This window comes from Notothenia rossii (assembly GCF_949606895.1).
Source record: "Notothenia rossii genome assembly, chromosome: 2".
NCBI classification, from domain to species: Eukaryota; Metazoa; Chordata; class Actinopteri; order Perciformes; family Nototheniidae; genus Notothenia; species Notothenia rossii.
In genome coordinates, this window is record NC_136904.1 from 39003149 (window position 1) to 39020294 (window position 17146).

At 39.1% G+C, this 17146-nt stretch overlaps 2 protein-coding genes across 2 annotated transcripts in view; both read left to right on the top strand.

Annotated features, from left to right (window-relative positions):
- The window catches only part of tpcn2 (two pore segment channel 2), a 43697-nt gene extending 37365 nt beyond the window's left edge, over window positions 1-6332 (top strand). Inside the window, exons 16-25 of the mRNA XM_079666901.1 lie at window positions 2112-2240; window positions 2616-2665; window positions 2870-2969; window positions 3054-3125; window positions 3423-3496; window positions 4306-4411; window positions 4638-4720; window positions 4794-4875; window positions 5111-5202; window positions 5330-6332. Of these exons, the coding sequence (XP_079523027.1) occupies window positions 2112-2240; window positions 2616-2665; window positions 2870-2969; window positions 3054-3125; window positions 3423-3496; window positions 4306-4411; window positions 4638-4720; window positions 4794-4875; window positions 5111-5202; window positions 5330-5408 (867 nt within the window). The 3' untranslated portion in view covers window positions 5409-6332. The remainder of the gene's footprint in view (window positions 1-2111; window positions 2241-2615; window positions 2666-2869; window positions 2970-3053; window positions 3126-3422; window positions 3497-4305; window positions 4412-4637; window positions 4721-4793; window positions 4876-5110; window positions 5203-5329) is intronic.
- A 1016-nt stretch (window positions 6333-7348) lies between these two features.
- pop4 (POP4 homolog, ribonuclease P/MRP subunit) lies at window positions 7349-15454 on the top strand. Its single transcript, XM_079666213.1, has 7 exons — window positions 7349-7504; window positions 9224-9279; window positions 9974-10191; window positions 12460-12537; window positions 12662-12723; window positions 14229-14330; window positions 14517-15454. Exons 1-7 carry the CDS (start codon window positions 7498-7500, stop codon window positions 14651-14653), a joined length of 660 nt encoding a protein of 219 aa, XP_079522339.1. The 5' UTR covers window positions 7349-7497; the 3' UTR covers window positions 14654-15454.
- The last annotated feature ends 1692 nt before the right edge of the window (window positions 15455-17146 follow it).

Here is a 17146-nt window from a genome sequence, read left to right on the forward strand (position 1 = left end):
CAGGAGAGATATTTGATAGTTGGTGCTTGAGAAGACTAAACATTTATCTGCAATTGACATGAATGGAAACGAGTAATAAAGTATATTCATTACTCGTTATTCTCTACTAATAGCTAATTAAAGACTGTATAATGGCTATTTTGCACATCCCTTTCAAGATTTCAAGATTTTCAAAGGTTATTGACATATCATATACACAACTACGGTGTATGCAATGAATGAAAATCTTGGGTCACAGGTTCCTCAACAGCACATTACAAGACATCTATCAATATGTGTTTGTACCTCCACCATTAAACTGTCATATTCTGCACATTTCTTATACTATCTACATACATAAGAGTATAATTCATATGTATAATAACAGTTAAAATAAGTGCTTCAACATAGTTAACATTGCAGGAAAGCAATATATTAGACGTTAAGTACTTTGTCAGGCTTAATATTTATCTGTAGATGCCCCCCAAAGTTTTTTTCTTATTTAAAAGAGGACCTTAATCTAAAGTATTATTTAATGTTTAAATAAAGGTTAATTCGTTTTTCTGTTTTGCACCTCCTCATATTAATATCTTTGTACATCCTGCTCTAAACTGTTTTATTGTAGAGATCACTTACAGTATCTTCTTGATTTTTTATATTCTATATTTCTATCACAGACCTTCTACTTTTCCCCTATGAAAGTATGTACTCTTAATATTTTTGTAATCAAATATAACACATAAAAACAATAATTCAATAACGTGCTTTAACCACTAGGCGGTGCACACAAGGTACACACAGCTATAATAACTTTGTATTATTAGTGTAGGACACTTATGTATGTACAACATCTGAAGATGTGTAGTTTTATTCATGTTTTCACATAATTTTATAGCATATTGCTATACTATTTCAGACTCAGTATTTACATTCTTATATTCAAAGAAAATCAAAGTCCTTTTATATCAGCTGTGCACCGTTATGGTGTATAACCTATCTACGAATTAGATCAAATATAAAAGTCGGCCGAATTAAGGTTGATACTGCAAGGAGACGTATTGTGTGAAGAGAAATTGAAGATGTTGTTTAATTGTTGATATATTTATGATCCACGTTAAGTATTCAGTTTCGGCGGCATTTCTTCCAGTTTTTCCAAAGGTCTTCTCATCAAGGCTCTATAAATAAAGAACTACGGCAGATTTGTAATATGTAATGCAGCCGAACCGTGTATTACAAGGCCGTTATGTGATGACTTTCAAAGAGAAAAGCAAGAACACTCGGAATTAAGTATTATTTTATTCTTTTAAAATGTTTTCCGGATTTCATATCATATAAACACCAAATCCCAGCATGCATTGCGGCTAAAACATCCAAATCAGCGAGCCATAGCTGAGGATCTTGGGTAATCGCTCGAAATGCCTACCTCTGTTTCCGGTTATTTTTATTTTGAAATTCAGTTCCTGAAGGACGCCAACAAAGCCCGAGATTATGGAATTAAACCAATAAATAAAAGCAAGGATAATTGTGTGTTATTGGTGAGTAAATAACAGTGTGTTATTTTGAAAAGAATAACAAATTAGAAGGAAAAAAAGATTTAAAAAATACAGATTTCAGTGTTCTGAGGCTCTGAGCCCCCTTTATTTTCCTCACAGACGGAAACAAAAGTCCGAAATTATACGATTTAAAATAAAAGCAATAATTGTGGCTTGATATTGGGTAAGAACATGTTTTTATGAACCACACAGCTTCCGGTCTTCCACGACCCGACCGGAGAAAAAGACGTGCTGCAGGCACGAAACACATTACCAGTAGAAATACATTGCTTTTAAAATCGTGCTGTGCAAAACGAAAAAAAGGGGAAAATCTTGTTGGTGAACACGAATCAATAGATTAAAAATCGTGTTGGTGAACATGAAATGCCATGAGACTGGGTTGGATATACACCCTAACTAACACTTTTATCCATCTCAAAGTATCTCATAGACAAATTAAGTCTTTAAAATCCTATATGTAAATCCTCAGTATCTCATCGGTTTCATTTGATGTTTTGGGGGCCCTGTTGCCTGCTAAAATTGTGAACATAACCTGCTTCATTAATGGACTAAATCCCTCTTCCTCTGTCAAACTGCCAGATCATCAACATGTGCTTCATCCTGTATTACCTGTTTGAAATGTGCGTGAAAATCTTTGCCTTCGGATGGAAAGGGTACCTCTCCTACAGGAACAACATCTTTGATGGCTTCCTCACCATCCTGCTCCTGGTAACCCTGCTCTCCCCCTCTCTCTTATTATCGTCACGTTAAGTATAACACATGTGGAGCTAGTTTAATTTCTTAAGGATAACAGAAGCATATTCACAAGGATTTAATTAGTTTTCACATGTGAGCAGCTTGTTATATTTTGTACAGTGTCCCATGGTATTCTATCTTTGTTGATAAGACCAAAATACAAAAGTTTAAATGCAGTTTGACCATCCTCCAGCAGTATTTAGTAAGCGTAGCACAGTCATTCATGACAACCTGTGTCAATCCAGATTGTTAAAGGAGTATTTCCTCATTTTCCGGTGAAACTCACTGGGAAAAGAAATCAGTTATTGCAGGTTAAATAAATTGTTTATGTGTTTTTGTCTCCATCAGCTCCTACAAATCACTATATATATCACCTACAGGCTTCCTTATTCTCAATGGTAGGTTTGTATTTTCATCAAATCATTTTAGAGTAAATGTTTATGGAAATTCAGTTTGTTCCTTTCAGGTATTCATTCTTTTGATAATCGACAATGATGAATAACGGTTTATAAGTGGTAGGAACAAATCTAAAAGAATGTTGTGTGTGTGTGTGTGTGTGTGTGTGTGTGTGTGTGTGTGTGTGTGTGTGTGTGTGTAAACAGGGATCCATCCTCTCATGGTTTGATGTCTCTGTGGGAGATGGTGCGTCTGATCAACATGCTGATTGTGTTCCGCTTCCTGCGCATCATCCCAGATATCAAGGTAAGGCAAACAAAAATATACTTCAAATAAATGTCCTGTGTTCATGTCCGTTATATCTCTCATATGTTCCTTCTTGTTGAACAGCTCATGGCTTTGGTTGCGAGTACACTGTTGGACCTGCTGAAGAACCTCAGAGCCTTTGCAGGGATACTAATGGTGAGTTGGCATACTGCCATACAATATATGAAGATCCAAATTTTGAAACGATTAATATTTCTGATGGAAAAAATAAAAGCCTCTTCCTATCATATGAGTGTTGTGTGAAAATCAAAATGTTTCTGTTTTGGTGGAAAAACCATGCTTTTTAATAGGCTAAATAATGACATGTGATAATCGTCTGGCTCTATTTAAAAAGTTGTATTAAAAAAACATATTGTTTGGTCTTCCTGTAAGCACACTTATGGAGATACAGGGTTTCAGCTGACACGGGTCTTCTTCATGCTCTCTGTGCAGGTGGTGTTCTATGTGTTTGCTGTGATTGGGATCTGGCTATTTGAAGGAGCCATCAAACCTCCTCCAAATATGAGGTATGTAGCCATGGCATGAAGCTCTTTCTACATCTCTGTTGACAATTCAAAAATAAATTCTACATTTAGTCCTTCAAACTGCCAATAAGAAACTCATCCGGAGTTTTCATCCAGCGAATTATAATCCAAATGATTTTGCTAGCCTTAATTATTAAGGGGCTTCTTTTTATAAATACTTGGAGTCTTTTTTAGATGTTAAATGATATGTGTTATAATTCCTTAAAGGGATGCACTAAGGTTGTACTGATTACTGATGCAGTCTGTCAAGGGCAAAAATTAAGTGCAAGCTAAAAATGAGAAGTTGCTACTAGCTGAATGATTCGTACTTTGCCCTTTGCTAATAGTAAGAATAGGTTATAGTAATAAAACAATTAAAGGGCCCTAGTATGCTAATTTTCAGGTTCATATTTGTATGTAGTGTCTCTCCTGTGACATGTCTCCATGCTTTAATGTTCAAAAAGCTCTTTATTGTTCTCATACTGCCTGTGCTGCAGCACCTCTTTTCACCCTATGTCTGAAACCAGAGTCCAGTCTGCTCTGATTGGTTAGCTGGTCGGCTCTGTTGTGATTGGTCAACCTCTGAGAGATGTCCCGCCCTTTAGCTAACACGTACAATGTGTTGGAGCGCAAGTGTTACATAGTGATGTCATTATTTAACACTTGAAGAATGTAAGATGTGTTACTCTGTAGAAAATGAAATAAGCGGCAAGCCTCCTGTTTTGTGCAGTAAAACAACAATGCAGGAAGTGTGCCCTTCCCTCACAGATAGTATCCTGTGTGTTGAACACTCGCTCTGTTGTTGGTTGCAGTGGGCTCTCTAACTCCTCCATGGAGAACATCTCCTCCAACTTCAGCATGGAGTGTGGCACCTATGAGCAGCTGGGCTACTGGCCCAATAACTTTGATGACTTTGGTGTGAGTAACAACAACAGTTAGACTTTTATTGTCCTATGTAGTTCCAGTAGCTTCTGTGTGTTTTGTGTGTTAAAGTATTATTAACCCCTTTTCCTTTGATGATGATCAGTTAGCACTGTCAATGATGGTGTACAGCTACTTTTGTGAACCTGGTTTACAGTTGCACACTGTTGCTTGAATATACCCAAAAGAAAAGTGATAAAAGAGAATCATTTCCATCTCTCAGGCGTCCATCATGTTGCTGTATGATGTCATGATAGTCAACAACTGGCAGGCCTTCATGGATGCATACAGCAGATACACCACTGAGTAAGAAACTCACATTTCACATGCACAACAGTTGCTGGTGTTGATCCTGATGATCACGTTTTGTTTTTCCCAGGTGGTCAAAGATCTACTTTGTGTCTTGGTGGCTCACCTCCTCGGTCATGTGGGTCAACCTGTTTGTCGCGCTCATCTTAGAGGTCAGTTCCCTCAGACATCACAGACACTCATTCATTACATTTAGCTAACAGTGTAACCAAAGCAACTTCCAATAAGTACATTCAACGACAAAGATACAAACTTCCTGCTTCAGCTTTCAATAAGCCAGCAATTGCTACTGCATTGGCTTAAAATGTGCGTGGTTATCACACAACAACGTGCACACACATTAAACATTCTAACAGCACAAATACTCTGTTCCTTGTTTTCTGACAGAACTTCATCTATAAATGGGACCGCAGTCACAGCTGCTCTGTTACAGATGTGGAGAGGATCAGATATGAAACATCTGTTCAACTCATGTTCAGGTAGGTTCCCTCTACTGTTTTGTTGTAATTCATATACCGGTAATTACAAATCTATCTGTCAAACCACAGCTAGCTTTTTGTCCAATCCTTCTTCTGTTGTCCATAACTTACCCCTGTTTCTCTGCAGAGAGCAGATCCAGGAGCCCACTGAAGAGGAGTTAATATGCCAACTACACCAACACCCTCACCTACACCTGCACTGGTGAAACACACACAGCACCATCACCCGCGAGACTGCTACTAAATGTGTCTATTGTGTGGTAGAAGCACTGAAAGGTCAAAATCACAGTATACAACCAATGTTTGTTCATTTTTTATTATTTTTACAAGTAATTACTGCTGCTGCAAAAAGCACATGTTCTTCTTGTGTGTCATGTTATTTATAAACCACTGCCAATGAGAAGTCTCTGGGTGTTTCTCAATGTCGAGGAAGGCTGCTCCAGAGCCACTATTTCAAGGCGCTCCATTTAAGGCGGGGCCTCTCATATGACGCACACCTACACACCTGTTAGCCTGTTCCACCATTCTTCGTTTTCGGAGGCTAGGAAGGATTCTTGCCTCGCTTCTGAAGCAAGTGACAGTACATGTGCTACCATGCAAGCCTCCTCAACATTGAGAAACACCCCCTCTGTACAACTGAAACTGCTTGCAGAGAAGACGTCCTGTCATTGGTCTAGCCGAAAATGAGTGGGTGGGGCTAAATATTCCCAGGTTGTGTGCGAATTCCATAGTATTCAATAATAAATACTATAAAGTATTTTCCCAGGGCTTAATAATACAGCATTGATAATGATAAAATAATGAAGCCAGAACATTTATTGAGAGGCGTGCATGTGTATTCTGGGTAAGGATGGAGGCTGCATGTCTACTTCTAAATACTTTGCAGAGGGGTATTTTATGTAACATATTTAGATGTGTTTTAAACTGGAATCCTGAATTTTTTTATTCTAGAAAGGACGCAGTTCTAGCAAGAAAACAACAGGGATTTCCTTTTTTTATTTAAAGCGATCTGTATAGAGAAGTTGGAATGCCATTTTATTATATTTGTATTAAGTTGAGATACAGTTTGTACAATACAACTCTTTATACAAGATTGACAAATAGATTTTAAATAAATATTTTGAAGACTTCATTTTGTATTTTATGGTTTTTTCACACATTACTTAGGGGCATTACCTTTCTTTCAGTTTAAAATTAGCCTGTTAGCAGTTTTCTTGTATGCATGGGTTTTGATGGCATGGTTGCACCATCAGCCACTACATAGGACCCTATTGCATCATCCCATACACTGCCACTCAGTGGAAAGTCAGTGCAAGTTCATGATACATGTCTCTAAAGTCTAAACCAAGATGGACAGATACACCGAATCACTCCATCCATGAATCACTCGTCGATATCTTGCCAATCCTTCGATGGAAAGCGTCACCTGCAGGTATAACTATGTTGGTGACATCAAGTAACAACAAAGGAAACATATAATTCATAAATTGTCAAAGTATTGATTTTATGTTTGAAGGAAATTATGATTAATCACCTGTCCACTAAAGTGGACGTCATGCATCACTGGCTATATTTCAACTGCAATTCATACTGTTACTGCTGCTGTTGTTCTTGAAAATACTTCATTTGCAATATCTTTTTGGGCCATAAATCAATATACTTATGTTATTATAATGTAATTTTAAGTTTGCACATCTTTGTTTATGATTTTTTCTAAATGTACATGTCTTCAGTTAAACTTTAACCCATACTGTCCACCTGAGTGGACATATAAAACATTTTTTTTCTAAATTTGAAAAAAGAAACTAAAGTTAAAATCTTGTTTCTCATGCCCCAAGAGCAACAAAAACACCTAGTAAAAAAAATCCTGACTGAGGTTTTCATAATTCATGCATAGCACAGTGTTGTATGTGCAGTTTATATAGACATATATGCTATAAAGGCCACCATGATTGATTTTAGACAGTGTTGTGAAAAAATATGAAATTACACAGGCAAGAAATGTAAATTCATCTTTCACAGCAAGGGTTTTTCAACAGTAGCTCAGGCTTCCCCCCCAAAAGATGATCAAAAGGCTGGATTAGAAAGGTAATGTAATGCGTTGTTCTGACTGTAGAGGGCAACATTCCCCCACTGCGGTCAGTCTGCCGCAAACTGCAGAAGAAGAAGAAATCCGGAAGTGAGCTCGTGTTGTAAACAAAACGCATGTGAAGAGTTGTTCTGCTGTCAGAAAGAGCCGGCGTTTGCATTTGTAATTGCTACGGTATTCTTCAGGAAGTCCGCGAAAACGAGGGAATGGAAGGTGAGTTTAAGCAGTCAAAGGGTGATGAACATCACCCGTAAACACAACATTCTTCAAGGTTGGTTTAAAACCCACCATGTGTCCCTTCTGTTTATTTCATCCTAATGTCTGTGTAGGGATGCTAAATACCCATTGGGAGAAGTATTCAGCCAAAAGTAAAAGTAGCAATACAGTGTAGATATTGTTACAAATAAAAAGGATGTACTAAAAGTAGAAATACAAAAACGACAAAATACAATACACGTAACATTCTTTCAGAAGGCAGCTCGTGCTGCTATTGTTGATACTAGCTCAAATACATATCTCTCTGGCTCATGTCACTGAACAGTCTTAATGAATGCTGTTATTTCCACCTGTGCTGTTGCTGCTTTGACCAATCAAAATGCCTCTGGTGAGAAAGGGCTAATGTGTCATCCTTCACTTCATATAATGATGCAAACCAAGGGCGTTTCCTGGACCTGGAAACATTCGGGGCTTAGCCCACAGTGACAGCACCAGAGATTTTCTTTTGGGGGTGCTGTGGGGTAGCGTGCTCGCTACAGTGGAATTTGCTAATGCAACACTCCCCACACGCACACACGGTGCACCCGCGACTGTTACAATGAAGGCTCGATCATCAGCTCACGGCATGTACTGTAGGTGTAAGCAGGGCCGTCCCTGGCTAACATGAGGCCCTCTATTTTGCGAGCGTCGACGGGGGGAGGGGGCGGTTGCTACTGGAGCCTCGCAGCGACGAAACTCTACCGCGCCACACTTATTGTGCCGCATAGGTTGAGGCCCCCTCCGCAAGGTGAGACCCCACGCAGTCTGTGTGATCGGCCTGTAGGGAGGGACGGCCCTGGGTGTAAGCAGGGGTGAAGTGCTATTTTTATAAGTGGGGAGTGGACCTAACATCCTCTAGGGGGGTCCAATAAGGAAAACCAATAAAGTAAATATGAACAGGTGGTAAAATAAACAAACTACGATAAGAAAGAATATAGATTGATTGATTTGGGTATAAGGGAATTTGGTCAACTTCAATTGCATTGCTGATATAATAAAACCTTTAGTGTTTCCAAAGTTACGATTTGAAATCAGGAACTGTGGGATCAATCAGAATGAAACTGAAAATACACATTTCAGGCGGAACCAAACATTGAGCTTAGACACTGTGGCTGATGAGCTTTCAGCGTTGGAAAACAGAACTGCCTCTGTACTTTCTGCAGCAGCCAGTCGAGCAGGTCTGTCTCTGTGCCCACTGTCACTCTCCTACATAGCTTTTCTTTTCTATCTTTAACTCAGGGTCCCAGGAGCAACGCTGTCAGTCAGAGGACTTGAAATATGCAACTGTAGCTCTCTTATGTAAAGTTATCTCAACCTCATTCTTCAGTGTGAAACTCCCAGGCTTTATCACGGCTCAAGGTTCTCTGGAAAACTTCATATGTTATATATAGCTTTCCTATCCAGAATAATCCTATGATTGGGTATTTTGATTGTAAATTACAACCAGATATGTAATGTGAATAGACCAACAAAAAAATAGAATAACCCCACAACAGCCTACAGATGGATTTGAGTTAATGTATGACTTTGTATAGGGCAGCAGTAGGAATAGAAGCTCCTTGAGGCTAGCTGCTGGGGTTCACACCGGCCCAGCAACCCCTCCTGTGTTCTGGTCCAGAAGCTCAGGGAGTCCATCAGCTTTGGTGTAACACTAGATGTGTTTGTTCTGTTCAACAGAAGCTCTTGTTCGAGCCACCATCCCTCAGGATCTGGAGAAGCTTCTCGGTGTGGAGGTAAGCAGAGACCTACCGAGGACACGATGTGCTGCACAGTGATCCCTTTCCAGTCAGGCTGTGCACAGTCTTCCTGCAGATAATAACGGGACATGAGAAATCATTTGTCTATGAATCAACATGTGCAGATATTTTGAAAACCACCAAAAACATGTTGGTTCATCCTTATCAAAAAAGGAGGATTTGATGCCTTCAAATTAGAATACAATAATATTATTACATGCATCTTTTTTTCTGGATTTTTTTCTGGAATTTGTATGTGTCTGTATTCAATCATGTTGTCTCAAAAATATATATATATATCTTATTTTCTACATTGATGTTTAAAATATTGTTTATATCTGTTTTTGATTCGTATGTACTTTTTTAATTTGAACTGGGAAAAAGCACAGTAATGCGACACAACAGATTCAGAAAGAAACTAGAGTTTACTCCTAAAATGTTGATATATTTGGACACTCATATTTTGAAATGTATTGCTGAAAATGATTAGTGGAAAAATAAAGGAATGTCATCTTATATATTGATCTATTTATTGTTCACTCTTAGTTATTCCCTAGTATTATGATGTCATAAATATCATACTCTACTAAACTTTCTTTCACACATTTGAACATGCTATACAAGCCTGGACTTTTTGTTCTGTTTTAATAATAAGTCCAGCTCTCTGTAAATATCTCTCTCTCATTTCCAGTCTCGACCCCACCCTAAAGCCTTCACTGATGCCTTCCTGAAGAACAGCCTCCCGCATACCACGCGCTGCGATGTGAACAACCTGCTGACCCACAAGGCTCTGATCCTGGGCTACAGCAGGCCCAAGAAGGACAAGAGAAAGAGCAAGAAACCCAAGGGACTAAACGCCCGGCAGAAGAGGGCCATGAAGGTCTTCCAGCTTAAACCTGAGCACCAGAGGTGGGGGAGGAAAGTGGAGGTTGGGACGGGTATTGGGAGGAAATGTGTTTGGAACATTAACACATCATTGTTCTTGAATGTGATAGATTTCCCATTAAGTTGGTTGCTGTGGTGTTTAAAGGTCCCATGTCATGGCCATTTCTACTGATAATAATTCCATTGTTGAGGTATACTAGAATAGATTTACATTGTTCAATGTTCCAAACTCGCATTGGTTTCTCATACAGCATCTCTGTATAGTATGTGTATTCACTTTCTGTCCTACACGGCTTGTTGGAACTCCTGCCCCCCCCCCTCCCTATGAGCCCACTGTGCTCTGATTGGTCAGCTCGCCCACTCTGTTCTGATGAGTCTACCACGGTTACAGCTGGACATCAGTGATTATGTGTTACAATGGAGTTAGCAACCAGAAAATGACACCAGTAAGGACAAACAGAAGAGAATGCTGCGTGGGGTCTGGGTGCCGTTTTGGCGTTTTGACGTGGCGAGGCTCGCTGCTCCGCCCTTTGAGGCTCGAGGAGCGGACACTGTGAGCTGGGTTACTGGTTTCGTTTCCTGGTTGCTGCGTGGGGTCTGCGGGACAGCGAGACACTGCAGAACTCAGCCTGAGAACTAGGGGTGTAACGGTATACGTACCCGTACCGAAATTATTCGGCACGGGCCCTTCAGGTTCGGTACACATGCAGCATTCTGAGTAATTTGCTCACATTGGGTTCAACACATCATTGAGCGAGCAAATCATTTCATTGGACGAGAGACATACTATGAGAGCTGGTCACAGGAATGCGTTCAAATGTAGTCAGTAATTTGAGGAAATGGCGAACGCAGATAAAGTTGAGCTCGAAAATCCTCCAGCATCATTGAAGTCTCCGGTTTGGGAACATTTTGGTTTTGCAGTTACGTACAAGGATGATGGACAAAGACAGGTGGACCGAACCAAAGCTGTTTGTCAGCATTGTTCAACTCAAATTGGTTACGCGGCTGGCAATACATCAAACTTGAATATCACCGGTACCAAAAGAAAAAAGACTGAAGTGCAAACCCAACTCCCACTAGCATTTAAGCCTCCACCACTCGCAAAAAGTTCAGACCGAGCCAAAGGTATTACAAACTCCAAATATCTTTATGTTGCCATGTTAGCAAAGCGCTACCTGGCAGTATCTGCTACCTCTGTCCCTAGCGAGAGGGTGTTCTCCACAGCAGGAGACATTGTTAGTGCCAGCAGATCTGCCTTTTCGGCAAGCAATGTGGACAAGTTCATTTTTCTTTAAAAAAACATGAAAATACAATGACAAGCAAGTCCTAATGTCAAACTGGCTGCTTAGGTACTAGTACAGTTCAAATACAGATTATTTCAGTTCATGGAAATGCTGCACCTTAATGTTTATTTTATTATATTTTGTATTTATTTGAGTGAATACATTATTCACAGTTTAATAATAATAATAATAAAAAAACAAGAAATATTTAATGTTTTGTGATCAATTTTTCTGCTGTACCGAAAACGTACCGAACCGAATCTTGACTTAAAAACCGAGGTACGTACCGAACCAAAATGTTTGTGAACCGTTACACCACTACTGAGCACACAGGCCGAGATCCGCGGAGCCGCAACTGAGAAAAAAATAAGGCTGAGTAAGTGTGTGTGTGTGTGAGGAGCTCCGCGGATTGGTCCATTTGGACCTGGGCATGGTCACGTCACGATACTCGGGAAGAAAAAAAAGAAAAGAGAAATCTCCAACGAGGCGTTCTGGGGCAGCACAGACAGGTGTTTTCTGTGTTAGAGTTTTACTCGCTACAGGGTGTACTTTGAGGGTTTGTGACTCTGCAGACCGTTTACATGCAGAAAAAGCTACGTAACACACAAGGGGACGGGTAATAACCGGAGAAGCGTGACATGGGAACTTTAAGTCCATTCAATAAAAAACTCCTTAGTTGGAGTTGTGGTTTCTATTTGCAAACAAATGTCAACATTACACTTCCTATTTATTTTACGATTCAGGGGGCATTATACAGACAAGAACAATCGACATAAACTGCATCCATCCCAAAAATAACAATAAGAGCTTGTGGAAAAAAGACTTCCCCGCCTCCCCGTTCTAACCATCATCACCTGTCCCCATTGTTCTGCTCTTTATGGACACGCATATCATATCCTTACATAATTATCTTAATATAATCTAAAACCAAAGACAAATAATCAAACAATCTGAATAACATTAAAGGAAAAATATCTCTAAAATCCCTGTCTTCATCCTTGTCCTGTAGATACGAGCTCTTCCTGCCTCTGCATGACCTCTGGAGACAGTACGTTATCGACCTGTGCAGCGGGCTGAAGCCAACAAGGTAAAGCACTTTGGATTGTCACATATCAACTCGACCAATCCCACTAAACTGCACATGAGAAGTTTGCAAAAGTCCTTTGATTCCCTGTGTGCACCGTCTCATGTGTGATGCTGTGTTTTTACAGCAATCCACAGTTTGTGCAGCAGAAGCTCCTGAAGGCTGACTTCCACGGTGCCATCGTCACAGGTAGAGTTTCAGCTCTCTCTTATTTCAACATCACTGTGAGATAGGGCTGCTCAATCAATCGTATTTTAATCGCAATTACGATTTTGTCTTGCAACCATTATGAAAACAACATAATCGAAATAAACGATTATTTAAAAAAATGTATTTCTTTATTTTATTGTTTTTTCAGTTGAATTATATTTAAAGCTCAGGGTAATCAACTGTTAAAAACATATTGTTCACATTTTGGATTGGATAATCGTTTTTAATAATCGTCATCTCAATTATTGACCCAAATAATCGAGATTATGATTTTTGCCATAATCGAGCAGCCCTACTGTGAGCTACATCTGTGTCACATTTGAAGTCATAGTGAAGTTTAATACGACTGAACATAAGCCGTAGACCCTGATTTCAGGTTTAAAAAAAACAAAACGATTTCTTGATTAATTTGTTTTAGATTTAAAGAAACACAACAAAACAACAATGCTAAAATAATGATAATATATATATATATATATATATATATATATATATCTTCTTTTATGTGTAAAGTGAAATAATGACTTAATAATATCCTGATGATTCAAAATAACCTTAAGACTCTTATGGCCATAAAACATTGTGCTGCCTCTTTTAGAGGGCCTGCAAAGGGTTTTGGGTTTTGCACTGTGTCCATAAATGCTTGCCGTAGTTTCCTGTTTCTGGCTGTCTATGGAGCACATGGGTTGTTTCCTGTCAACTAAATCCTTGCTCAAATCCTAGGGTCTTTATGTCTGTAAGTACCATTCCATATATTGTCCGTGTATACTTAGTTGCACATTTAAATTGATTATATGCAAACATGAAGAACAATGAATGATGCTAAACTTGTTAGCCTGTAAACAGCAGTGGAAATGTTTGTAGTATTTATGCTAACAGGTACTCTGTTGTTTGGAATGTTTGTTTTTGTCTTGTTTCTTTGTTTATTTAGTGTTTAATGTGACAATGTCTCATGACTTTGGGTTTTGTTTGTATTTCAGTTTTACAAAAATGGAAATGAAAAATGGAAATGAAAATGGAACTTAATCAGTAAACATCCAAAACGGAGCTGCTGTCTCCTGGGTGTTTATTTCCGTGTTAAGCTATCTGCCAAGCCTGCAATCCGAAAAGTATTTTTGCGAGGGCAGAATCAAATCTGTAGGGTGATTTTATATGAATAAAATCAACCTACTCTTACAAACATTTATTTTGCATCAAAAATATCACATCTTTTTTTTGTGAACATCCTCTTTGTAAAAAATCTTAAATGTATAATCATTCGGCCACCTGCTTCCATAAAGGATAATTAAATAAGACATAGCAACACTGTGAGTCGGATCTTTCCTACGGGGCCTATAAGATAGAAACCTTTTTCAAATGACTCATTTAGATATTATTGATTATGGAGATCATTCATTCACAACAATCTACTTATTGTATGCCCATCAGAGAATATCCTATTGTGCTGACTGAGTTCTAATAGTTCATGTTTGTCTCTGTCACAGTGGTGCGCTCTAAATGCCCGTCGTATGTAGGGACTACTGGGATCATCGTCCAAGAATTCAAACACGTCTTCAAGATCATCACCAGAGAAGACAAACTGAAAGGTAAGACTCACGAAAACAGGACACAATCATCACAATCATTTTGCTTTCCAGTCGTCTGTCCCTCCATCATATTCTTAGTTGTTTTTAACTATGGTCCACCATGTCAGAATTGTCACGATACAATATAATGTTCTACAAAAATATGGTGAAGCTGGTTACAGATTGTTTTTATTCTCTGTGTGACAGTGATCCCCAAGAGGAACAGCGTCTTCTCAGTGGAGATCAACGGCTTCGTGTCCCACATCTACGGGAGCAAGTTTGAGCAGCGAGCCAGTGAACGCTCAGCCAAGAAGTTTAAAGTGAGAGGAACCATCGACCTTTGAGGAGTCAGTGACCATCACAGACATGACACACACTGCCCTCTGTATGCAGTCAGAGGAACCATCGACCTGTGAGGAGCCAGTGAACATCAGAGACATGACTCACACACTGCCTCGTACTGCCCTCTGTAGGCAGTCAGGAGAACTGCAACAACAATGGCACATTTAGCAAGTGCATTGTGGTCTTTTATTGTTTGTGGAACCATACCTTTTTTTTGTATTTTGAAGGGATCCCTGCTGACTCTGCTCTGGATTCTTTATAGTTACACATGGTGAGGACTGAAAAGCCACTAACTCAGTTAGATCATGTTTTCTGTGTGTGAGAAAATAACCCTGATGATGTCATCACTCATCTGCTTGGAGAATTCAAAGTAATAGGGATGTCCCTATTACGGCCCTTTTCCCAATCCAAGTGGATTTAATATTGGGTATCTTTTGATTCAATATTGTAATGTTGATTAAATACATATCTGACACGGTAAAAATACAGACTGTAATTTGTAACCTATTGTATACCAGCTACTCGAACCAAGAACCAAAGCCTGGTATCATTTCTAATAGTATTTTGTGCATGCTTTTGCAAGCGCTGCTTCAGAGTGACAACAATGAAAAACATGTCAGAAAGTGGTTGAAAATATGTTAAAAAGCCTAACTAAAGCCTTTTTATTAGTTACATTTCAAATAAAGCCCAGTTACTTGTGTAGTGTTAGGCTCATTAGACTGTAAACCTGTAAACTATGGTATTTACTTTTCAGAGCTTTGTGTATAGTGCATGAGGAAATAAAAAGGGGAGGTTTTCTGTTGGACAGTAGTGTTTGTTTTCATTATGAAATGTATTTTGTACAGAATAGGATGAAGCTAAAGTGACGCAAATGTCCGTCTGCACCCTTTGTGTAACAGATCAAGTGAAGCTCTGTGAACTGTAAGGTGTACTGAACTAAATACAAATATGATAAACTCTGCCTCTCACACACTGTTCTACAGAGAACCGGTTTAACCGTGTCTGACACTGCTGAGCTGCACATTTTTCTCCATTATATATATCCAAGACATGTTATCAGTGTGTTATTGTATCACAGCTGTGTGCCCTCATTACACACAGGTTTCACTCAGATCACATTACTGATCCAGACTTACAGGTGTGTTTCTGTTTGGAGCCGAATATAATCTGTAAGGAGGAGTTTATCATGTCATGATTAAACACAATGTTGAAATGTCTTTCAGCTTGCACACGTAGAAATGCATCTTGGATCTTTTGTAAAATGAAAGCCTTCTCCAAACAATCATTTATAAAACTAAAGTCACAGTATTATTAATAATAATAATAACTTGAATTGATATAGCACGTTTCATAACCTCAAGGTCGCTTTACAAAGAAACATACAAGGACAAGACATAAAACATAAAACAGGGGGCAGAAATGGAAGTGTAAGTGGGGGGGAGAGTGAGTTATTGTTGGAAGGCGATGTTGAACAGATGAGTTTTAAGGGTGGATGTGAAGATGTTGAGAGAAGGGGCGTTGCGGATTTCTGCAGGGAGGAAGCGTGAAGGTGGAATGGAGAGCAGGCCAGAGTCTGAGGATCGAAGGGTGCGGGACGGGATGTAAGGGTGGAGGAGATCTGTGAGGTACTGAGGGGAGAGGGCATGGAGGGACTTGTAGGTGAGGAGGAGGAGGAGGAGGAGGAGGAGGAGGAGGAGGAGTTTGTATGTGATGCAGGACTTGACCGGGAGCCAGTGGAGGTTGAAGAGAGTGGGGGTGATGTGTATTACACATGATTCTGTTAGAAGCACACAGCTGTGTGCTAAAACACTTTTATCATTTCCACTTTTCTAATGATAGAGTCTGGTTTGGATTTCTTTCAGATGTTAGCACACGTAAATATATTTATTTCACTCCACGTTCTAAAAACTAGTCCCTACAGCCATGCATTTCTAATAACAGATTTTGCACTTACAATCAAAACAGAACTTATTCTAAATAGGTTATAGGACATATAAAAAGGAAAACATTTGTGAAGATTAAATAGACCCTTGTCGTCGTCACCCTTAGACATGTATAGTGTTGAGTTTTTCATTTCAAAACATGTTCTATCCATCAGTACATAATATATTCAAAATAACGTATTCATATTCTGATATCACACTGTCCTAGTCATGTTAGGAATCATTTCATTAGGTCACATACTGTATCTCTACTTGTGTCAGGTCTCTCTCTCCTTAATATAATATCAAATATTTGAGAAGCCATTGAAAAGCCTCCAGATGAAGAGGCTTACTGCAGGATAAATCTGTGAAGAGAATTGCCTCCGAATCGATTGTGACGTACAAAGTGACTAAATAATTGTTTTCACCTGTATTGTTTCTTTGTCTGTTCTTCTTGGCCGAGCCTTTAATAAAAACCTTAGTGTTGTCAGACATCAGTTCCAGCTTTCAACAGCCTATTGTGATTTCCACAAAATTAATGCAACAACTAAAATAATCCCATTACATATAATG

Excerpts from the sequence above, each read along its gene's own strand:
- pop4 (XM_079666213.1), top strand. Across the intron at positions 9,280-9,973 it reads AGAAGCTTCTCGGTGTGGAG|TCTCGACCCCACCCTAAAGC; the intron begins GTAAGCAGAGAC and ends TCTCATTTCCAG. Across the intron at positions 12,538-12,661 it reads AGCGGGCTGAAGCCAACAAG|CAATCCACAGTTTGTGCAGC; the intron begins GTAAAGCACTTT and ends GTGTTTTTACAG.